The 13,973-nt window shown below is 35.4% G+C and overlaps 1 protein-coding gene across 20 annotated transcripts in view; it reads right to left on the minus strand.

Annotated features, from left to right (window-relative positions):
- Window positions 1-2,395: 2,395 nt before the first annotated feature.
- The window catches only part of SBF2 (SET binding factor 2), a 286,083-nt gene continuing 274,505 nt past the window's right edge, over window positions 2,396-13,973 (minus strand). For 10 of the 20 annotated variants that reach the window (XM_068945059.1, XM_009680231.2, XM_068945058.1 and 7 more), the window contains 5 exons: window positions 12,435-12,539; window positions 9,351-9,544; window positions 8,861-8,948; window positions 6,554-6,685; window positions 2,397-6,250 (listed from right to left, as the gene is read on the minus strand). In XM_068945059.1, the coding sequence (XP_068801160.1) occupies window positions 6,152-6,250; window positions 6,554-6,685; window positions 8,861-8,948; window positions 9,351-9,544; window positions 12,435-12,539 (618 nt within the window). In that variant the 3' untranslated portion in view covers window positions 2,397-6,151. Of the gene's footprint in view, window positions 6,251-6,553; window positions 6,686-8,860; window positions 8,949-9,350; window positions 9,545-12,434; window positions 12,540-13,973 lie in introns of all 20 variants that reach the window. The other 10 variants (XM_009680233.2, XM_068945062.1, XM_068945066.1 and 7 more) reach the window with 5 other exon arrangements.

Consider the following 13,973-nt stretch of genomic DNA (forward strand, 5'->3'; position numbering starts at 1 on the left):
TTCAGAATAATACTCTGCAGGAAGATGAGGGTACAAAGCTTAGGTGTTTTAGGGTTAAAAACAGATGTCTGATTGTTGTAGCAACAGCATGTTACTTTTTGAGGTTGTTACCTGACCTTTAGCCCGTCTTGACACTGTTAATGTACGTAACACACAGAGTGGTCAATGACATGATTTTACATACCAAAACTAACTCCTCAATTTGTTCCTGGCTGTGGTTCATTAACACTTGGTGGGATATTTTCCAGGTTTTCAGGCATTAATACATACTCATACAGAAAAGGACACTGACTGCAAGTCTTCCTTCGAGTCAGGAGCCTGAAGTGGAAAAAGTCAAGTTAACTTTGACTTAAATAATTTTGATTTTGGGGGGGGGGGGGTGTGTGTGTCAAAAACAGTTCTAAAGATGAAGGAAACCAGTTGCTTTGAGGAAAGCAAGGAAAGTAGAGAAGATTTTTGAACTTCACTTCATTTAGAGGCAAATTAACAAACTGCAGAGACGTCTAATTCAGGAAGCGCTAGGAGTGAGCTGCATATTTTAAATAAAATAACCTTCCTTGAAAATTAAAAAAGAATACTGTAAGGAATAAGATCTTAAAGGCATCTCAGAGAAGTAGGCTGTCCAATTTCATCAAAATTCAATTGCAATTGGGTCCCCAACTGCCTCATGTGTTCCCCCCCCCCCCCCGAATTCCAATCCCAAACTATTTGCTTATACAGGACACTAGGAAGATTTGAATGCTTTATATTAAATAACGTAAACGTATCTGACTAAAAAAGTTAGTATAAGCATTTGTTTCAGTTGAAATGTTTACCAGTGATAATCTAAGCACAGCAGAAATAAAAATCAAAGCTTTAACTGTTGCTCCATGTGGCAGCATAAAACCAATGCAACACACTGCAGAACTTGAACATGCAAGTATTTAAACATCAGAGTGATTTTATGCGTAGTATAGTCTACTACACAGAGCTTATGTATATACTTACCCACAGATTTATGTAGTTATCTTTTTGAGCTTACTGGAGGTCTTGATGCGAGCATCATTCTGAACTCACTGGCACTACTTATGAGGTTAGCCCACAGCCGGTGTAAAATGGCAAAGCTCCCAGCGCTGTCAGCGTGATGTTAGTTTCTTGAGCTACCTGAGAATTTCTCCTCATCAGGAAAGCATTTGTACCAAACACATCTTCTTTGTAGGCACTAAAATTCAAAGCAGTCCGACTTGTCCATCATGAAATGGTGATGTAGTACCTAATATCAATTTTGGGCAATGGATGGGGTCTTTTAACACGACAACACAACAAATAAATCTGAAAATAAAGCAAGACTGTTCCTCAGATATAAGGTGAGTATGAGGTGAAGGAAGAAGTATCATTCAACGCCAGAAACAACTGCTACTTTCATATCTCTTTCCAGGATAATACTATGGTCCTTTTATCCTATTTGCATCTTCTATTGTTGCCTGTTTTACAGATAAAAGTATAGGCTTTCCAAATATCTCCTAAAAGACATATAAATGAAACATTTTCAGAAAAGAACATGTGATGGATAACAGCATTAGTGATCTTCCCACAGTCCAGTAACGTTTCCTATTTATTTCACAGATGTGCAAATAGTGATATGTAAGCAAAACCTGAAGAAAAAGGAAGAATCTTAAACTATATGGTATAATATAAAACCAGACAGAACGCACATTCAGGCTGCATGTTAACAGCAAGCAGTATTTTAGAGAAGCAGAGGTGGATCAGATCAGGGCACTATGAATAGGACAGTATTTTGGCTAGATATGACTAGCAATCTGGAATAAAAATTCATCTCCCACTAACATAAATCCTGTTTTGCAGAGTCTGCATAGAGATCAAGGTATAAATAAATAAATTGGAGAATGTGCCTTTTAAATACAGCTTTTACCTTTTGTTCCAAGTTTGGTTTTTGACAACTTTCTATAAGTAACATAAATAGTCCACATATGAAATCGAACATCTCAGTTTAGGAAAGACTCGGTCATCTCCAGAACGACTCAGGAGAGCATTTCGACAACCTTCTCTCATTCTCTGCATTTATTTTAGAGTTGCTTGCTAAACCAGAAATGACATCAGTATTCAGTTCCTTCAGTTCTAGACAGGCAGTCTCTGTTTCTGCCACACAGGATGAAAGAGAAACTTCCACAACTGTCAGCAGTAAGGAGAGTTAGTGCCTGCGTTTTAATTACTAGAGCGTGACTGTGGATAAAGAGGCTATCACAATTCAACACACTAAACAGATTTGCTCTTACAGAACATCTTTGAAAAGTAGTGGATTAAACAAAGGATTATGTAGTCCCTTGGGGTGAAAAGTCATATCAGCTTAGACTGGAAAGATCTACAGCAAAAAAAAAAAAAAAAAAAAAAAAAAGTAAAAGCAGACTTCGGAGATTTTGTGCCATGTTAAAAGAAACAAGAACCCAATAATTATCAGTAGTATCTCCTTTGTGAGGCTAGCTGACGAAATTAAAGAGAGGAAACAGCAGTGAACTTACAGCATCCTTACCTGACAGTTCAATAAGAAAAATTTTTATGTGCAAAAACACAAAAATGACAATTTCCTAAATGAGAATGAGGATCCTAATACTGCCCTTTGCTTTCACAGTAGCCAGCATTCTGAAAAAAAACAAATCTGAAAGACAAAAACCCAGAAAGTAGGTTCAACACTGATACTGAGCATGAGCTTTAGCATATCTGGGGAACTGGTAGATTCATTTCTATTTTCTGATTCCCCAGAGCAATCACAGGATAATCATGAACACACAAAATATCTCAATGATCACAGATATGAAAAATGAGAAATCCAGTGCAGCCACTTAGACAAACTCCAAGAATATTACAAGATGAAATGGCAAAAACACAGCACGTGGACAAGATCACAACTAATTTGTTATGTCTGCAATTCACAAAGTATCAGATACACATAGTATGTGTGTGATGTGATAAAAAATTTTGAACTTCTGGCCCTGTGTCTGTTAGTTGTTCATATATTATTACATAAGCAGCGACCCAAACATGTGGCATGCTAAGTATTTTATTATTTAGTAATTCTGAATTTCCATAAAGAGTAAAGACTTTTACAGCAAACACGCATATTTTAGATAGGAAGGAGAAGTCGTAACATAATATGCCAGTATGAACTCTTCAAAACTTAAACTCGGCTCATCCCATCATCTATTATGTAGGCATTGTGTTGCTCAGCACGCAGTAAGGGCAACCAATCTTCTTCCCTTACATAGGCCTCTGAAAATACTGTCTGCTTTCTACAGGACTGTTGTGATACACAGTATGGGAATAATGACAAGACACAATAGAGTCATCCTCAACTCCTGGATAGATTCCTTTTTCTGGAAAATTTTCATAGAACATGAAGATGGATCCCTTTGCACGCAGAATTTTTCCCAAGCAAATTCTCTACTCCTGTTTCTCTACTGCTGCCTCAAATCAAATAGGCTGATAATCCTGGTAGTTTATGCTATTCTCTGTATTTTCTCTAGGTCTCTAATTTGTATCTTTATTTTCTATAGAAAAGATGACCAATGATAATGCAAACTCCGTCTCTTCACAACGAAAGCCTATACCTATCACGCCTTTGTATGTCCCTTATATAAACAACACAAACCTTGTACTTCTCTTTTTGGCTTTTATTTGGATATTTTTGAGTTAAGTTGCTGAAGTCCATTTTCCATCAATACAGATACTAAAAATTGAGATCAACATTTAAGGCAACATTAGCATCCATGCCCAGCCCAATTTGCAAACCTTATCTAAGCACCACAGCATCCAAGAATTGTCACAGGTCATCCTACCCTACCTCCATCACACATTCCCTTTCCTTTTTAACTTTGCTATCCCATACTAGCGCACATACACCCAATAATCCAAGGCAGACGCACGTTCTCAACTGAGCCCTTGTCATTTCTTACGTTTTATTTCTTATGAACTAGATCATTTAAGCATAAGATGATATACGTGAGTGAGATACATTTCGGGGTGAAGGTATGTGGTTGATTTATGTTGTGAAACCATATAGGAAAAACCTGGGTCATTATTCAATGACTTAGTATTGAACATTACGTATTTAGCCTTTTAGTAAAGACTATACACTGAGACTTGTTAGAATGATAATTTTGCTTTAAATTCTGATTTCTTTAGTTTTTAGTGCTATTGTTGACAAGCACTTAACTTTGAGTTAAGGATGCTCAAGTGCAACTTTTATGTAAGAATATATGCAGGTATACAAAAGACCCCACTGTTTTTAGTACACCCCCTGTTTTTAATACAGAGCAAATAAGGATTTGTCTCGGGCCTGGGGCAAAAGCTTCAAGATGTGGGTCTTACTGTATACCTCTGTTCTCTTTTACAGTAAAAGGAAGGGTTTTATTTTTCCTTAAGAAGTGTATTTATTACAAGATGATTAGCATACATAAGTCATATAACATACAAGAGTTAAAACGAACTAGTTACAAAATAAGAAGTGGTGTGTGTATTTTTATATAACCTAAGAATGAGATCAGTATTTTACAAAGTACATATAAAAGTACTTCATATACAAAGAAAAATACAAATGTGCAAACACCATTGTCACAGGTGGAAATTCATTAGTTGAAAAATGCTAGAAAAATCCTTCTTTTTTTGTTTTGAAATTGCAAATGTATTAAAAACAGCTGCATTTCCTATTGTGTGTGAAGCGAGAAATTTATGTTCCTTTCTGACAAAACACATTAGTTAAAACAAACAAACAAACAAGCAACTTAATAACTGAAAAATCCTGTAAGTACAGTCAGTTTGGTTAGCCTGACATTAAATTACAAGAAGAATGTCTGGAAAATGAGAAAATATTGAATCATATGTACAAATCTTTTGTAATATTAGTGTGCTATTTAACATATTAACATTTCAAAATAAAAACAATGGCTTAATTACTTATCAATGTCATCACTATTTGTAGAATGTAAAATTTCTATTAATTTGGGGCTATTAAAAACTGTTTCTCCAAGATATTAAGTTGAACAAGCACAATTTTATCAAATGTAAAAATCTATAAACAGTCTTCCGATTCATGTGCAAAAAATGTTTAGAAAGTATCAAATCACAACACATCAAACCCAATTATGTACATATTTAATATCTGTAAATGTTGTTAACTAGCTAGTATTGTTCTGCTATAAATAACTTACCTCTGTCCTTCAAAATGTCTGCATTTTAAAGATTTCAGTGCAAGTGCTTGCTTTATTGTTTAGTGCATTACTGTGTTTGTTATTTTTTATTTTACAGTGAGCAGAACAGCACATAAATTAACATATACAACTCTCATTTCAAGAGATTTTTCTTCCACTGAATTTCTAGTTTGTTGCCTATTTCTCCTGGATAGTGTCAGCCACTTTTCTTTCATTGTCCCGTAACAACAGCAAACAAAATCCGAAATAAAAGTGCTATGATCTTTAGATAATCACCAGAACTTGAAATTCTGTAACAACATTGTAGCAGTACTCTGAAGAGCACAAGGTTAGAGAACAGCCTGCACACTGAGAATTCACCTTCTCTGAAAAATTGATATCAGGCAATTTTACTTTTAGTCTTAACACCAACTGCCTAAACATCAGCTACCTGATATATATGCCACTGGGCTCAAAAGCTGCAAGGTTTTTTTTTTTGTTTGTTTTTTTAAGGAATTGTAGACATGTTCCCTCTTATTAATGACTAGTTTGGAAATATGAACTTTCTGTTTAAAAATATAAATAATGTGAAAACAGACTTTCTACTAGAGGGAAACTTTCTACAATTTACTTTGGATAGGTTTTCCAACAGAATAACTCTGAAATGAGAAAACCAAGATTAGGCAATAGTGCAATACAGCAGGCATTTTATAGTCGGGAATTGTACTGAAGAAAGTGGAAATTCAGGATAAATGGATTATTATTTTTCGAAGTCCTCCCTGCAGAAAAAAAAAAATAGCAGTTACAGTGGTTATAATTTTTAAATAGAAAAGGAACTTCAGCATATTATGAAAGTTTACGGCTGAAATGTAACAAAGGCTGGTTGTCCATCAGTAACATTTCAGAACGTATCTTCTTACAAAAAGAGGTGCTTTAAACATGTCTTGATTATGGAATGTTATTCCTTTCTAAGCATCTGAAATGCAACTCTGGATCCTATCCATCCATTGTTGGGCACTCTGTGCATCTTGGGCACAAAAATTATACACACGTCTACTTGTCTTCAACTGTAAAGGAAAAATAAGAACATGAAGACAGAAAAGTCAACGTGCAAAACAGAAAAAGAAATTAGCAAATTTTATTTTCAGCTTTAATACTCAATGTACTAACTGGGTTTGAATGAAACATTTTTTTGAATTTCTGCTGGGTGTGGAGAGTGAGGGCCAGATACTAGTTGCATAACAGCTCTGTTGAGAGTTGGCCTCACAGCTCTTCCTAGCTCTCACCTTCCAGCAGGAATGAAAGTAGCAGGTTAAAATGCACCAAGAGAAGAAAGTTTCAGATAAAGATCAAAGAACAGAAAGACTTACATCAAAAAACGCTTTTTCACTTGCATGTTTTGGAGCTCCAATTGATGGAGAAGCAGGAATCACTGTTTCTACTTCTGCAAGATCTATGTGTCCCTTACAGCTTGTATCTTCACCAGAGTCATAGTATCTCAGCTAGACCCAAAAGAGAAAAACAAATCCAAGTATGCTATTTAGGTGGACCTTTTGCTTTCCCTTCCCTTTTCCTAGGCAAAAGGTTGCGGGTGGGGAAGGGGCAGAAGCATTAGGTCCTGAGGACATCAGACATGGGCTGCTTCTAAGATACAACTGACAGAAACCAGAAGTTTGGTATATACAGGATAGTAGGACTGGTGACAGCCCTTAACTGGCCTGTCCCATATTTGACAACTCTGATAACAGCAATGTCTCCGCCTCCTGCTCCTTTGCAGAAAGACAGAGTTGAGGGAGGAGCATTTTAACACTACCATTATAGAGCAGAGGATTTTCAAAAAGTCACGCTTTGCCTTCAGGATAGGAGGAGGTGTGAAGAATGAGAGCAGAACCTAGGCTTTAGAATCATGCATTCCCTGTCAGTTTTCATACCAAAACCAATTTTTTCATTGTCCATTACATTGAAACTAACAAAAGAGCTTTACTTCCACCGAGGAGTTAATAAAATACTTATTCTCTCTCTTTCAAGAATTTAAAGCGATCAGCTAAAATTTAAGTATCATTTTAGATTATTACAAGCTGCAAGAAAGAAGCAAGAAAATGCAAGAAAACTATGCATTTTCCTATACTGCACTTAGCGGTTGAATGAAGCTTTTTTTTTTTTTTTTTTTTTTTTTTCTCCTTACAGAGATGCTTTGATTTGAATGTTAACCACTCTGTAAAATGAGTTTCAATATGCAAATAGTTCTAGAAAAGAAAATTTGATATTTGCTTATTAACCCCCCGCCCATAAATTGATGCAAAAAAATAAAGCAAACCCTCATAGCAAAGGACACACAATAGAATTCCAACTGAGACTGACCTGTATGTGATGCTTACTGTACATTAGTCTTACATGCAGGAAACACAGAAGGAGATTTGCTTATACAAAAAATTGAAAAGTATTTTTTTTCTTCTAGAAAATGAATGTTTTCTCTTGCATAGCAGGAAGACTAATTAGCACATTGGTTGGCACATTGGCACACTAGTCTAGAAACGCTCAGTCTGTATTATATATATATTTTAAAGCATGTTAATTAAAAAAAATATTGATTAATATGTTTTAACAAAAGCTTATGTTTCAGAGGTTCCTTTAAAAATCTCAAATTGTGGAGAATATTTGGCTCAATGAAAATTACTGCCCAACGGCCCAACATTATTTAAAGTACATGAGACCACAGATTCCACTGCAGAATTCTAGCATATGCTGTAAATTCGGCAAAATGTTTAGAACAGATCTCCGTTTTCCTATATGTGGCATCTGAAATTGTTGTTCTATCAGGAACTTGGCATTTGAGGACTTTTGGAGATAAAATTTTGGGGTGAAACTCTACCTCAATTTAATGACAAAATTCAAACTGATTGCAGATAGACCTGGGATCCTGTTCTCAAGATTTGAAAATACTTTTCAGAGAGAGATTCCAGAACAGCTGTATTAAATACAGATTACAGAAAAATACCAAACAGGCCATAAGAGGTAAACAGATTTTTCTCCTGAAGAAATTCAGGTCACAGTTTTCCACAGTATATAATGTACTTTCATTTGCAAAGAAAAGTGCTCAGGCAAAATGTTTGAGGAACAAAGAGGCTTTAAAATACATGCTTTGGGAGCATATGATAACTATGACAGTTTCAATGAGAGTGCCTCAATTAAATTCTCTGTCAGCTACCATAATAGAACTCAGCTTCCCAGTTGCACTCCATGAAATACCTTCTAACTTTTTAGCTATCTCAGAGAGTGTTTTTGGCTCTTTTGAAAACTAAACAGGTCATATTAAAGGCCAGATTATGCTCAACATTTAATTGCTTAATGCCCTACTTGTGTTAGCAGTACTTGCTTATATTGCTTATACGCACAAATGTTTGGATCTAAACAATAATGCATAGCTTCAAGTACAGGAAGTCTTTTAAGATTATATACCAAACAGTTATCACTGTTTAAATAAATAAATAAAAACCATTCATTCAGAATGTTACGTCAGCCACACAAGATACACATACGGTCTATAACAATGTAATGTACACATTGCTCTTGAAAATAACCATTAGTATTATTTGTAAAATCAATCTATACAAACTCAGTAAATAAAAAAGCAATAAACTAGTTATATAAAAATTCATTCCCTGAAAAAGTTTTACCTGGTGTTTGGTCACGTCCAGCACAAACCAGCGAGGTTTCCAACCTTTTAGCAAAGCTCCTCTTTTGTATAGCGTACCTTCAAAAGATCTGGAAGGTAGAGGAGATACGAAAGGCATGTGATTCCAGAATCTGAATACTAGTGATATATAAAGTCTCAAATGACTACACTATTTAAGCACTTGTTTTACTGCAGGATAACAAATCAGTTTTAAACCACAGACTAGATTAGTTACTGGTAGCTGTGATTCACTGATAAACACTAACTGTTTCAGTGCTTTGGATGAGTTGAATATCATGCGGATACACTTTGCTCGTGCTTATAAAGGGGAAGATTTAAAGGTATGACTAGGAGAGAGAGAGCCTCCCCACCAAGACAACTAAATATAATTAAAGATGCAGAGAAGCAATAAAGCAGGATCTGAGTGTTCTGTATATATAAAATTTTGGGTTTTCTTCCTAAGGCAGAAACTCTGTGAGTATTCAGTTTACCTATTTTCATCATTCTTTGAGGTGAAATGATTGTATAGCGTAGTTGCTCTTCTGTCTACTCCATTGGAGGGAGAGACGTTTGCACTCTGTTCCTCACCCAGCCCACTGTCAGGTATTTCCAACAAAGACCTCTTCTGATAGGAATGTAGATTAGCTGATATCATCCCTGAGGAGCCAGAAGGATGTGTCCTGAGCTAAAAAGATAAAAATAAAACAAACAAGGTTAAACAAGAGCTAGCCAAGTTTAGAACTGAGAAATGTGATTGCCTGCTGAACTAAAACTTTTAGAAGAAGTATTACAGGAGAATCCCAAACCAGACAATTCTTTCTAACACAGACAACCCACAACTCTCTTTGGTAATCCACAAAGTCAGTAACTTGCACACAAGAAATGACTAGCAAAGAACTGTAGCTAGTCTTCTTACTACAATTTTATTATTATAATTTTGTTTTTACCCAACTTTCTAGTCATTAGTCCAAATTAATGAGAACCTAGTGTATGGTCACTGTACTCATTCATACTACAGTGTGCAAAAAGAGTCTGAAGAGGATAGAGACTGGTGTATAGTGTTAACTGAAGCGCACCCTTCAAGGAAACATTTTATTGATTTGGATTCTGGAATAACTGCATTACTTCAGACATCAGCTTTTCACACATCTGTGGGTCATGCACTTTGACAACAGATTTTCCAGCTTTAACGTTACTATTGCTCAGAAGACAAGCGCCAGCACCTTGGCAAGGTACTTAAACACTTGACAAAGACTTGGTAAGCTTTTAATTCCGGGTTTCCTGGTGAAGATAAAAGCGATCACAAAAGGTAAAGGTGGATATGTAGACATTTTTGTAACTGGAAACGTTTGACCTCTTATTAAACGTTAACAGAGAGTTCTGACTCTGTGAGACTAGGGTACCTGCTAGAAAAAACTAAAAGCTTTTACTGCATCTAAAAGTAAATATCTTAGATAGCTAGAAGGGGAAAGGATCAGATTCTTACATTGTGTTTTAACTTTTGTAGACTAGTGAAACTGCATGAAGAAATTGGGGGGACCAGTAGCAAAGTATATAAGCCTTCAGTACATAAGAATATAAGCCTTCACCAAAATATCTGATTTGTGCACTGATACAAACACTATCTCTCCAAATATCCCAGGGAATGGAAGGAAACTGTGTTAGTTGCACCTGCTTTTCAGTAATATTTTTAGACTTAAGGTCGGGACTTCGACTGGATTATACTTTTAGAGACAGTGTTGTTTTACATTGCTCCACTAAAAATGACTGGCTCATAATAGGATGTACTAAATACTAACTAGAAAGAGAGAAATTCTGAATTGTGTCAGGCTGCAGAATAGTATATATGCTATCCCCAAAACACATGCAGTTATTTGAACAATAACAGCTTGTTGGTAGAGCAGTTTTCATTAGGAGGTAAAATGCTTAGCCCCCTTTATTATATTAAATATTCAATAGAGCTACAATAGATTGTTATGGTTTGATCGACCTTTTATTATTTGCTAAATCCTAAATATGTGTGGCAATGCACAGAACACTAAAAGGCATTTTTTTTTTTTTTTTTTTTTACTGAAACAGCTCAAACTTTTACACTGCCAAACAGATGAGAAAGCTCATAAGTGAGATACATACCAACTTGTTCATCAGTATTCTTAATATGTCACTTCCGGTCTTTGTGGAAATTCAGCAACGTGTCTTGCATTATCAGACTGTCTCAGTATTATATAGATAATAGTTGGTACAATATGTAAGTTGTAAATTATTATGAGGGCAAAAATATCTCCGTAATACAAGTCAACGTCGCCTCCGAAAAGAAGAGGCTCAGAGATGGCAATTCAATGCATTTCTTAAGCAGAAGGGATCACATGGTGTGAGAAAATAGTATTTCACAAGACTTGTGTGTATTCCAGTGACATAAGCTTGAACAATGTTTCCTTTGCTTTCTCAGAAGTATCTAGACCTTTGGATACAGTAAACTTCCCAGAATTCATTAGTTAGAAACAAAAAGTGAGCTCCCCAAGAGCAGCTTTATAGATACAAGTCATTTCAGTAGATTCTCAAAAAACTTCAAGTAAAACTGGCGCAACAGAGATCCTGAACTTGGTCTTAATCTATGTGACAGCACCCTAAGAGATGGAGTCCTTTGACCCTTAGCTACTGCATTTATTAGAAAACCCTTAAATAACAGCTAGGACAGGAGACTGATGTCAGGTGCATTTATGCTTCCATTTTCTTTTCTGCTTCCAATCATTCAACAAAAAACTTAATCCTCTTCTTTGCTAGGATGAAACTTTTTTCATTTTAGATTTGTCTAGGGTATATAGCGTGAACTTGAATGACAGCTATTAATGTCTGACAAACATAAAGCATATCGCTTTCTTGAGAGCAAAGGGACAAACAACATAGTAGTACTGGGGAATGGCCATTGTGTAGAGGTTGGCAAACTTAGACGAGCTTGGGAAGATGAAGAGCTAGGGTACAGCTTTGAGCTGGTAACTCATTGTGCCAAGATAGAGAAAGCTCCCTATAAAGCATTATCTAATATTCTTCCTAGCACACGCAGACAGTGAAGAGGCAACATTTGACTTAGGATGTATTTATATTGTCAACTAGTCAGTTTTACAGCAGTCAAGAGCTGGGAACAGAGCATGAACAGATCCTACCTTGATTAGAATCTACAATTCCAAAATTCCATTTAGCCACACAAATATCTTTACTCGTCCCTGAAACTCAGCGACGTCCTTTCAACCACTTTCAAGAACTGAGTTTTTATGCTTGAAGAATCAGGCACAAAGAATCTTTTACCATATATGAAGCCATATAATTGTGTATTAATAAAATGCTTGGTTTCCCTGATGCATTACTATTATGAGAATCAATCAGATAAATGGCACAAGCATATGTGTTTTTCTACATGCAGAAATGCTGAGCCAGTATCCTAGGTTAGAATAATATATTCGATTTTTAGAAAGCAATGTTTTACGCCAACAAATATAGTGATTTTGTCAGTGTCCCAGGTAGCCTTTGTAGCAGGAATTAACTTATTCTATTGGATGTGCTCTTTTGCTACTTACATTGTCTTGTCTGGTGTCATCCTTTAGATTCATTTTGACCCTTTCCCACAAAAGCTGCCATCTTTCTGGGCTCTGATTTAATTTATTTTCCAACCTTTCGATTTCCTGAAACAAATTAAAAGGGTGTTTCTGAGAATAACATTTCTAACTGGTCATTTCTTGAATACACAACATTCAGCACCAGTTGCCCTAACAGAAACATGATAACAATAAGGCTAGTTTATATTTTAGAAAAATACTTACAAAGAGCAAATTCTGTGCTATCAACATTGAATACTGCCAATATTAACATTTACCCTGTTTTATAAAATGTGATACGAAGGTGTAATAAAAGAAGGAAATGAAACAGAAAGATTTATTCAGTTTGGATGCCAAACTGTAACAACATGTTCTTGCTATGGAACTTGGGAATATGACCTATGTTGATAACCTCCAGTTAGGGTTATTTCCTGTTGATAAGACAACGCATGCAGACTTAAGAAGCTATTTCATTAGTTTATGTTTACTTGTGAACCAGCTTAAATATAACACTTATCAATACATTTGATGAATCACCATACATCTTTACTTTGATGTATGCTCCCTATTCCTTGCCACTGTTCCTTTCTGTATTTTCCACTGTCAACAACTACCATTACAAAAATCTGATTTTTCATGGAATCATATTAAAAACCTCAATTTTACAAATCCAACTAAGAATTGATGACGGAACAAAAAATTACCATAGGACAGAAAATTCCCATCCTATGTAAAACCAACTGAAACCCAAGACATTTCTTTTCAAAGTAGAGACAGTAAGTCTCTGACAACTATGCTAAACAATTAATTCAGATTTTATCATATTCTCCAACTGATACTGGTGAATGACAGCTTCCTTAGGAAATCATTAATGATTGAAAGAATTATACAAGATGACTGCATATTTTTAAGATAAGAAAACATTTTGACCAGCAAGTCAACTAAACCAGGAAAGATGTTGTGACTGTAAATAAGCAAGTCCCTCTGGAAATTCAGGAAGTAGTTGCTGAACTAAATTTTGAACTCTGAACTGAAAATAAAAAAGCCAGTATTAGATAGTAACAGGAACAAAATATTTCTCTAAACTCTTACTTGCTCAAAGTAAATTAGAAAACTCAAAAGTAAAGCTAAAAATAAGACATCTGGCTTAACACTAAGAATCAAAACAGAAGTTTAAAATACTGAAGTTATACACACGTGTTATACACATATACATTAAACATTATGTGGACTTTCTTCCTGCCAAGAAATAAAAACGGAACAGTTCTGTTTGGAATATCTTCATTTGTAGATACAAAATCAAGGGATGGCAAACACAAGCCAGACTAAAGGCTTCTCTTGATTATTTGCTTCTCTTGCAAAGTGCTGAGTGTAAAACATTTCCTGATGGGATTCACAGGACTGAATACACTTACCACAGGCATTTTTTTGTAAAAGGCTTTCCAGATTTCTGCAAAAGGATACAAGCTCTTTAGTGCTAAAAATCAGTTAGGTTTTAATCTGATCATTTTCCTTCTGCCC

Source organism: Struthio camelus, chromosome 5 (assembly GCF_040807025.1).
Source record: "Struthio camelus isolate bStrCam1 chromosome 5, bStrCam1.hap1, whole genome shotgun sequence".
Taxonomy (NCBI): Eukaryota; Metazoa; Chordata; class Aves; order Struthioniformes; family Struthionidae; genus Struthio; species Struthio camelus.